A 10,395-nucleotide genomic window follows, 5' to 3' on the forward strand; every position below is an offset into this window, starting at 1 on the left:
TTTATCAACCATATCATTTATCATACGCGCTACGGCAGTTTATTATAATCTTGCAAGTACCATCATTACAACTTTCTGTTTAATACCATTTACCATTAACGTCACCTGTTCTTTTGCAATAACCACTCAAACAAGTATGTCGTTGTTAAATTCCATGTCCGTTTATTTAGTTTAGTTACATGTTAACACAGCGTAAATGTTCGTCTCGTCTTGTGTTTGTATTAGGGGTTGCGTGCCGCGTCAACGCGGTTTAAATTCACGTCACGACTGAGTGTTTACCACCTAGTTCAAGTCGCTCGAACACATCTACCCATGACAGCTTGCAATTTGATGAATTAACTGAAAATGAACGTCATTTATAGATAAAAAATATATTGTTTTAACTAACGTTAAGTGTTTGAGAACAGTTGAATTATTACTTTGGTTGACAGAGGAGTAGGCTGATGACAGAGGAGAGGATATGTGATGGCACAGGGCTGTTTACCAGTTTAAACCATTGAGTTGAACAGATTGTAAAATATATTTATTTTAATGTTTAGTCAGAGAGGTAGGAAAGGAAGGATAGGATATATTAAATGCTTAACTAATCATTATCAACAGGTTGGAGGTTTTAGAGCCTAATTTCAACTGTTCTTAACCACTAGTTGTCTAAATAAATGTTATGTTAATTTAATTTTAATTTTTTCTGTTCACAGAATTCAAGCACGTCCAGTTCATGTGGAAATGTAAGTTTTGTGCCTTTTCCTCCAGTGGCCAAGGAAAAATAATACAGCATTATAAAGAGCATCATGGACATCACCGGAGGTGTTCAGGCCTTGTCTGCATTTATCAAGACTGTTTGAACACATTTCAAACCCAAACTGAACTTAAAAACCACTTGAAAGAACATTCAAAAGGTCATAAAATTGTGACCAAGTTATGCTGTGATTTGTGTACATTCTCAGAGCCTAGTAACATTATCAAATATTGTGCCCATCTGAAGACTCATTTGAGGAACAGGGAAACAGTTAAATGTCCGTTTGCAGGTTGCTCTTTCAAGTCCAATGTACTGTCAACATTTACTTCTCATAGAAGTCGCTATCATAGGTTGTCCACCTTAAACAGTTTAAGACCAGAGCTTTTTGTACACCATGCACTTACAAATGCAGTGCTAGAAGAGGATTCTGTTTCTGGGACTGAGGCATCAACTTCATATGATTCAGTACCCGAGGGTGTACCTCCTCTTGAAAATGGAGAGTCAATTAAACGTCAGTTGGCATCTTTATTTATCCGTATGCAAACAATTCTGCATGTTTCAAATTCTGCAGTACAGGAAGTAATTGATGAGTTATTTGACATTGGAGACTTTGCCTATAAAAATATTAAAACAATTATAGAGAAAGTTTTGGAGGAAAATAACTGTGCAGCTGATGCCTCTGTTGTAACATCATTGTCTGATGAAATACAATCGTTGAACCCACTCAAATTTCTTTCAAGAGCAGGGCCTTTGGGCACAGAACGTAAAAGGCAGTCATTTTCCAGAAAGATTTTTACAGTGATTGAACCGGTTGAATATGTGCTAAATCCACAAGAAAAAAATCATTCATTTGTTTATGTTCCTATTTTAGATTTGTTAAGTAAGTTGTTGGAAAGAAGTGAGATTCTAGAGACATTACAGAGATCCAATGGACAGGAAGGTCATTACTGCTCATTTCAAGATGATGAATACTTTAAAGAAAACAAACTTTTTGCTGAAGAATTAGGCATAGCTCTTGGCTTATACATTGATGATTTTGAAATCTGTATTCCATTGGGAACTTCAAGAAAGAAACATAAGTTGTGTGGTATATATTGGGTGATAGCTAACTTACCCATAAGACTTAGATCAACATTATCATCAATTTATCTAGCTGCATTGTGCAAAACTGTACATGTAAAACAATATGGTTACAGCAAAGTTTTGGAGCCTCTGATTAGAGACCTTCAGCATTTAGAGACGACTGGTGTATTTGTGAAAAGACTTGGGTCTTGTGTCAAAGGTACTGTTTTGTATGTGTCTGCCGATAACTTAGGTGCACACTCCCTTGCTGGATACCAAGAGTCTTTCAACGTGGAGAAATTTTGCAGATTTTGTTTGGCTAACCTTAAAGATATTCAGCATCATGATGTCAGAAGTGGGGCATTTACTTTGAGAACACCAGAACTGTTTGATGAAGCCATTAATGTGCTTAACACAACTAATGCCTCGTGTGTTCATGGTTTGAAGAGAGACTGTCCTTTAAGCAGACTTGCCCACTTTCATCCTGCAAAAGGTTTTCCACCTGATTTTCTGCACGATTTATTGGAGGGAATTGTACCTGTGGAACTATGCATATGTCTTTCAGATCTTATTGCTAAAAAGTATTTCACATTGAATGATCTTAATGATAGAATAGCATCATTTCCTTTTCAGTTTTCTGACAAAACTAACAGGCCTCAGACAATACCAACAAACTTTTCAAAAAAAAGAACAATTGGTGGCAATGGACACGAGAACTGGGCACTTCTGAGATTTCTTCCACTGTTGATTGGCCATCATATTCCAGAGAGTGAAAAGACTTGGTCTGTGATCCTTGAACTGAAAGACATTGTGGAGGTGTTATCAAGCCCCTCATTCACAACAGAAACCCTGTGCTACCTACAAGCCAAAATTTCTGACCACAGACAGTTGCTCTTAGAATTATTTCCTGGTACTAAATTACGCCCTAAACATCATTATCTTGAAAATTATCCTGTTCTGATTCAGAAATTTGGACCATTAATTGAGTTCTGGACAATACGATTTGAGGCAAAACATTCTTTTTTTAAAAGAATGGTTCACAATACTGGCAATTTCAAAAATATTCTGCACACGTTGGCCACAAGACATCAACTGATGTTGTCATATTACTTGGAGATGCCAACTATTTTCAAGCCAAGCATTGAGACTGGACGAGTATCAGTTGTGTCTGTGGGCATCCTAGATGCTGCAATCAGAGAGGCTGTATGGAATAAGTTTGAAGGTCTGGACTCTGTTTCACTCACCTCCATTGCTTACTTGAATGGGACAAAATATTCTAAAGGCATGGTACTCTCAGTTGGACAGACGTGTGGACTGCCAGATTTTGGGAGAGTATTGGAGATCTGTGTAGTGGATGGTTGCATATCATACTGAACTATTCACAGCGACCTTCCAAGAGCATCTCAGGTGTTACCAGCTCGCCAGAAGAGATCCTGCAACAATTGTGGTCATTGATCCGGACCGTCTGAATGACTACATTCCCCTTGCTGCATACCCTGTTGAAGAAAAGCTGCTCGTCACTCCAAGGACATTCATGTTACATTAAGGTAATATTTGATTGGGTTGGTTTGTCATACATTTAAACAAACTCTTAATCTTTGGACCACATAACGGGATATAAACTGCACTTAAAAGGTTAGACGACACTATTTGCTATATAACGATGTAGTGTAGAAATGGCTACCTGATCTCTGAATTCACCCTCCCTATCTGTTGTAATCTCTCTGCTGTTTTAACTCCATTCACAGCTTCTTTAAGATTTATGTTATTTACTGTTTAATGAAGCGTTTTCTTGTTTGTTCACTGTGTTTCAGTTCTTGGTATCTCATCAATGATGCTTCTCAGAGTCATCGTCTCACCTCAGGAAATAAGACGTGTCACCCTACAGGAGGTTCCCCCATCAGTTGATGAGTTATGTGTAGTTCTGGGCAACACTCTGGGCCTCCGTGGGAAGTTCCTTTTACAGTTTGAAGATCCAGACTTTGGGAATGAGCTCTGCAATTTGACAGACATCAAGGACCTACCAACTGAACGAGCCACACTGAAAGTTCTGTTCACGTTTTCTGAACCAGTTTCTGACTCGACATTAGATACTGCAAGCCTTAGTTCCCAGAATAGTGCAAGCCCCAGTTCCAAGAATAGTGCAAGCCCCGTGCCCCCTAGTAGTGGTGATTCTTCAGAATGGCCAGATCACTTTGTTATTTCAGATTTCTCCCATGACGTTGAGTTTCAGCTGAGGGTAGCAAATGATGCCTATGCCAAGGATGGAGCTGTGACGGTCATCTCAAAGAGTGTGAAGAGTGAAATACTAGACAGACTGGCTGATAGCATAACCAGAATCACTTGCTATCCAAGAAAAGACAATTTAGAAAGCGTAGCCAAAGCTCTTGTTGCAAAGCATCCTTGTCTCAGGGAGCCGGGTTCAGGTAAAGGATGGTACTGCTGGAGATTCAGCCTGATATTCAAGATGGGCAATTACCGTCAGAGGATGATGGCAGCTGGATGCCTCGAAGTTCTTGTAAATAAAAGAAAAAGAAAGGGAAACACCAAGCCAGTCAAGAAGGCAAAAAAGGGAGAGATCCACTACTTACCAGAGCCACCTGATGGACAAAGTACTGTTAAATCAGAGAAGGATCGTGAGACCATGCTTTTGGAAGTGCAGAAGAGAGAGCCAGATTTGCACCTGCTCGATGAATTGATGACTGCAACATTCTCCCAGCGAAGACAAGAGATCATTGGTGACGAGCCACTCATTTCTGCAGTCAAGGACAGATGGCCTGCATTGTTTAGTGAGAGACAGGTAATTTTTTGCCAACTGAGTACAGCATAGAAATCCTATATTTTGTTGTTTTAGGTAGTCAAACTATGCACTATGTTTCAATCATATTTGTGTTTTTTGTGTGTCCCTTAGAGCTCTATGCTGCTCTTATTTTTCCCTCACTCATTGCCCTTTTCTCTGCTGTTTTATTATTGGTTTCAGCTCAGTGCTGAGTTCAGTAGAATCGTCACCAAAGACCTGCTGGAGTCATTCCTGGATGGACTTGATGCCTTGGTGCCAGGTGTTCTACAGATGTACGGAGAAGCTGCTGCATCAGGCAGGAGGGTGCGCCTGAGCAGTGTTCTCAGTTGTCTTCAAAAGGAGGTATGTACTGCACAGAAATCATTTCTTGTTAATGTACTAAAATTAGTATTCTGGCTTGGGTATCTTATTCACAAACTCTTGTCTTGTTCTTGTAGGACACGAACCAAAACAAAAGAGCAGCTGTCCTACTTGGTCTTCCATGCTACCTTGCAGAAGATTCCTCTGACATAATCAGGATGTGTGATGTAAGACACCGTATTTACACATTTTATATTACATTGTTTTGTTTTAACATTTTTTATTTTCATAAGTCGTAAGGGGTAATTTTTTACAAATAAAATAGTAAATGAGTGAAAAATTAATGAAATGTGCCCTTAATTTAAATTGAAAATGTAATGAAACCTAAAATGCAGTAACTTAACCAATATGTAATAAAATATCCAGACTTATATTGTTTTTAAATAATGTAATGTTAACTTATCACATTAGGCTACTTTTTAAAATAGCTTAGTATGTAGTATAGTATATCAGAGAAGGGTTTGCTGGGATGATAAAGTAGTGGGCTGCATCCTAGATTTATTTTTTTGGACCACATGTTATATGCTAGTTAAGAGGTGTGTCCCGGAGTTTCTGTCCATGTGCATGTAGCTGTGTGATGCATAGTCTATTATAATCATTCTTTCATTTCAAATGCAATGTATATAACATTGGATTCTTATTCATACTTAAAATCAGAATATACTACATTTTTGAGAAATGGAGAACATTCAGAACATTTTCTCTCAGTTTAGCTCCTCCTAGTGGCCAAAATTACTGTTGGTTTGTTTTATTATTTGGGCTTAACAATGAACATTCAGAAAGGCAATGACAACACTCACTCAATTAATGTCAAAGACATTTGTAGCCTTTCTCTATTAGCCTAGCAGTGATGTTTAAGTCAGTCAGTTAAGATGTGTGTTTTTGTCTTTATGTTTTCAGGCTCATGGTGAAACCCTTGACGTGCTAATGAGCGGGATGCAAGTTGGACTGTTGATTGGACACGAAGGCCCTCTGCATGATGCATTTCCATTGGATGTTTTCAACGTGGCTCTGGTAGTAGAGGAGAAGATAATCCTACATGACCTCGGAGATGTGTCCACAGGCTTTGCCATGTTACTGGGTGCAATCTACTGCCTAAACCTTGAGTACCCACGTAATATGAAGTATTCTTTTGAGTTCCTTCAGAGGGTTGTCATGAACATTAAACCGGACCAATGTTCAGCCAGAATCCATGGACTCAGAAATAAAATGCTTAGATATCACATGTAAACAAAGAAATGCACTTGTCAAGCAACTACTAGGAGGCAGCAGTTATTTGGGAAGCTTGCCTTGTTCTTTACACTAGCATACAGGTTTTCATCGGCTTAGTTTGTTCAGCACAAGTCAGGTATGCGTGACAAATGTGTCACTTGTGAAGTTGAAAAATCTGACATTTTTGAAAAATCTAAAATAGTTTAAATGTGCAAAACATTTTGAGGTATAATGAAAACAAACTTTTGTTTCGAATTGTGGTTAAAGAATCTTTTAGACGTGGATGTTGATGTTTTGTAAAGCTCTGCGTATACCACATTTTTCCTCTGTACAACTTCGCCATACTTATTCTCTCATTCACAGTTTTAAAATTGTGTTCAATTAACAGTTCAATTAAGTGAAATGTAAGTAAGTATTTATAATGTACACCATTGTTTTTGTTCATATGACGATATGGACCGGTTATCTCACTTTTTGCCTCTTATGACACCTGCCCATCTGTCCCCCTTTCCTCAGCACTCTCGGTTGTCAACCTCAGTGAGGCCTGTTTTGATGCAAAGACATGTTTAAGATGTATCAATGTTCCACATTGTTCATATTCATGTCGAGATTTTATGATTATCTGTTTACTATCTCACATACGTCATTGTTCAACCCCACCTCACCTTCTTTCTTTCTACGAGTCCACCCTCTGTCTTGCTGTCAGTCCACCCACCCTCTGTCTGTCTGTCTGTCTGTCTGCAAGTCCACCCTCTGTCTGACTGTCATGTCAACCATCTGGTTGTGAGTTGGATCAGGGAATGGGGGAAATTTCCGGATAGACCTGGTAAGCCCAAACGAGTAGTGCGGGTGAACTGGGAACGTCTGGAGGAGGCCCCCGTCCTAGGTATCTTCAACTCACACCTCCGGCGGAGCTTTTCTGGCATTCCTGTGGAGGTTGGGGGCATTGAGCCGGAGTGGGCGGTGTTCAAAGCCTCCATTGCTGAAGCTGCGGTGGCTAGCTGTGGCCTCAGGGTCTTAGGCTCCTCAAGGGGCGGTAACCCTCGGACACCGTGGTGGACTACGGTGGTCAGGGAAGCCGTCCGACTGAAGAAGGAGGCCTTCCGGGATATGATATCCTGGAGGACTCCTGACTCGGTTGCAGGGTACCGACAGGCTCGAAGGGCTGCAGCGGCTGCCGTGTCGGAAGCAGCGGGTGTGGGAGAAGTTCGGAGAGGCCATGGAGAAGGACTTTCGGTCGGCACCAAAGTGTTTCTGGAAGACTATCCGGCACCTCAGGAGGGGGAAACGGGGAACCATCCAAGCAGTGTACAGTAAGGATGGGACTCTGTTGACCTCAACTGAGGAGGTCGTCAGACGTTGGAAGGAACACTTTGAGGAACTCCTGAATCCGAATAACACGCCCTCTATGTTGGAGGCAGAGCTCGAGGTTGATGGTGTTTCGTCGTCAATTTCCCTGGTGGAGGTCACTGAGGTAGTCAAACATCTCCGCAGTGGCAAAGCCCCAGGGATTGATGAGATCCAGCCAGAAATGCTAAAGGCTCTGGGTGTTGAGGGGCTGTCATGGTTGACACGCCTATTCAACATCGCGTGGGAGTCGGGTACAGTGCCAAAGGAGTGGCAAACCGGGGTGGTGGTTCCCCTGTTCAAAAAGGGGGACCAGAGAGTGTGTGCCAATTACCGGGGTATCACACTTCTCAGCCTCCCTGGTAAAGTCTACTCCAAGGTGCTGGAAAGGAGGGTTCGGCCGATCGTCGAACCTCAGATTGAAGAGGAACAATGCGGTTTTCGCCCCGGACGTGGAACTACGGACCAGCTCTTCACTCTCGCAAGGATCCTGGAAGGGGCCTGGGAGTATGCCCATCCGGTCTACATGTGTTTTGTGGATCTGGAGAAGGCATATGACCGGGTCCCCCGGGAGAAACTGTGGGAGGTGCTGCGGGAGTATGGGGTAAGGGGGTCTATCCTCAGGGCCATCCAATCTTTGTACTCCCAAAGCGAGAGCTGTGTTCGTGTTCTCGGCAGCCAGTCAGTTTCGTTCTCAGTGGGTGCTGGTCTCCGCCAGGGCTGCGCCTTGTCACCAATCCTGTTTGTGATATACATGGACAGGATATCGAGGCGTAGTCGTGGTGGGGAGGGGTTGCAGTTCGGTGGTCTGAGGATCTCGTCACTGCTTTTTGCAGATGATGTGGTCCTCATTGGATCATTGGCCTGTGACCTTCAGCACTCACTGGATCGGCTGGCGGCCGAGTGTGAATCGGCTGGGATGAGGATCAGCACCGCTAAATCTGAGGCCATGACTCTTAGCAGGAAACCGGTGGATTGCTTACTCCGGGTAGGAAATGAGTCCTTAGCCCAAGTGAAGGAGTTCAAGTACCTCGGGGTCTTGTTCGCGAGTGAGGGTACTATGGAGCGTGAGATTGGCCGGAGAATCGGAGCAGCGGGGGCGGTATTGCGTTCGCTTTACCGCACCGTTGTAACGAAAAGAGAGCTGAGCCGCAAGGCAAAGCTCTCGATCTACCGGTCGATCTTCGTTCCTATCCTCACCTATGGTCATGAGGGCTGGGTGATGACCGAAAGGACGAGATCGCGGGTACAAGCGGCCGAGATGAGTTTTCTCAGAAGGGTGGCTGGCGTTTCCCTTAGGGATAGGGTGAGAAGCTCAGCCATCCGTGAGGAACTCGGATTAGAGCCGCTGCTCCTTTACTTAGAAAGGAGTCAGCTGAGGTGGTTCGGGCATCTGGTAAGGATGCCCACTGGGCGCCTTCCTTGGGAGGTGTTTCAGGCACGTCCAGTGGGGAGGAGACCTCGGGGAAGACCCAGGACTAGGTGGAGAGATTATATCTCAACACTGGCCTGGGAACGCCTCGGGATCCCCCCGTCAGAGCTGGTCAATGTGGCCCGGGAAAGGGAAGTCTGGGGCCCCCTGCTTGAGCTGCTCCCCCCGCGACCCGACCCCGGATAAGCGGATGACGATGAGGATGAGGATGAGGAGGACATTTGTAGCCTTTCTCTATTAGCCTAGCAGTGATGTTTAAGTCAGTCAGTTAATAAGATGTGTGTTTTTGTCTTTATGTTTTCAGGCTCATGGTGAAACCCTTGACGTGCTAATGTTCAGCCAGAATCCATGGACTCAGAAATAAAATGCTTAGATATCACATGTAAACAAAGAAATGCACTTGTCAAGCAACTACTAGGAGGCAGCAGTTATTTGGGAAGCTTGCCTTGTTCTTTACACTAGCATACAGGTTTTCATCGGCTTAGTTTGTTCAGCACAAGTCAGGTATGCGTGACAAATGTGTCACTTGTGAAGTTGAAAAATCTGAAATTGTTGAAAAATCTAAAATAGTTTAGTGCAAAACATTTTGAGGTATAATGAAAACAAACTTTTGTTTCGAATTGTGGTTAAAGAATCTTTTAGAAGTGGATGTTGATGTTTTGTAAAGCTCTGCGTATACCACATTTTTTCTCTGTACAACTTTGCCATACTTATTCTCTCATTCAGTTTTAAAATTGTGTTCAATTAACAGTTCAATTAAGTGAAATATAGGTAAGTATTTATAATGTACACCATTGTTTTTGTTCATATGACGATATGGACCGGTTATCTCACTTTTTGCCTCTTATGACACCTGCCCATCTGTCCCCCTTTCCTCAGCACTCTCGGTTGTCAACCTCAGTGAGGCCTGTTTTGATGCAAAGACATGTTTAAGATGTATCAATGTTCCACATTGTTCATATTCATGTCGAGATTTTATGATTATCTGTTTACTATCTCACATACGTCATTGTTCAACCCCACCTCACCTTCTTTCTTTCTACGAGTCCACCCTCTGTCTTGCTGTCAGTCCACCCACCCTCTGTCTGTCTGTCTGTCTGTCTGCAAGTCCACCCTCTGTCTGACTGTCATGTGTGTCTGCAAGTCCACCCTCTGTACATTACAGAGACATACATTGGGTATGGCATGTTAAAACCTTTAACTTCTGTTAAAGTTTATATAAATGTATTTATAAAATAAATGTTCTTGGACAAATGCAAGAATTCAGTGTGAAGCTCTGTCATTTACCATGCAAGTTGAAACAAATTTAGAATTTTAATCCTCTTAACTTTAAATGGGGAGTCGTATAAATACGGCTAAGTTAGTTTAACTCAGAACTGTGAGTTACAATAATAATGAAATATCTGTTTGTTTTACTAGCTAAAGAATGTTATTGTATTGATAATG

The 10,395-nt window shown here is 42.3% G+C and overlaps 2 protein-coding genes across 4 annotated transcripts; both read left to right on the forward strand.

Annotated features, from left to right (window-relative positions):
- The first annotated feature begins 637 nt into the window (after positions 1-637).
- LOC132451077 (uncharacterized) lies at positions 638-3,945 on the forward strand. 2 transcript variants are annotated; one of them, XR_009523966.1, is made up of 3 exons: positions 693-725; positions 3,184-3,345; positions 3,613-3,945. XR_009523966.1 is itself a non-coding variant. In XM_060043359.1 (2 exons), exon 1 carries the CDS (start codon positions 716-718, stop codon positions 3,170-3,172), a length of 2,457 nt encoding a protein of 818 aa, XP_059899342.1. In that variant the 5' UTR covers positions 638-715; the 3' UTR covers positions 3,173-3,345; positions 3,613-3,945. The 2 variants fall into 2 exon arrangements, 1 of the variants encoding a protein (XP_059899342.1); XM_060043359.1 differs by having other exon boundaries at positions 638-3,345.
- Positions 3,946-4,104: 159 nt separating this feature from the next.
- LOC132451086 (uncharacterized) lies at positions 4,105-6,935 on the forward strand. 2 transcript variants are annotated; one of them, XM_060043376.1, is made up of 4 exons: positions 4,113-4,598; positions 4,779-4,940; positions 5,036-5,125; positions 5,859-6,935. In XM_060043376.1, exons 1-4 carry the CDS (start codon positions 4,266-4,268, stop codon positions 6,186-6,188), a joined length of 915 nt encoding a protein of 304 aa, XP_059899359.1. In that variant the 5' UTR covers positions 4,113-4,265; the 3' UTR covers positions 6,189-6,935. The 2 variants fall into 2 exon arrangements, with proteins under 2 accessions (XP_059899368.1, XP_059899359.1); XM_060043385.1 differs by lacking the exon at positions 5,036-5,125 and having other exon boundaries at positions 4,105-4,598.
- The last annotated feature ends 3,460 nt before the right edge of the window (positions 6,936-10,395 follow it).

Source organism: Gadus macrocephalus, chromosome 2, assembly GCF_031168955.1.
Source record: "Gadus macrocephalus chromosome 2, ASM3116895v1".
In the NCBI taxonomy this organism is placed as follows: Eukaryota; Metazoa; Chordata; class Actinopteri; order Gadiformes; family Gadidae; genus Gadus; species Gadus macrocephalus.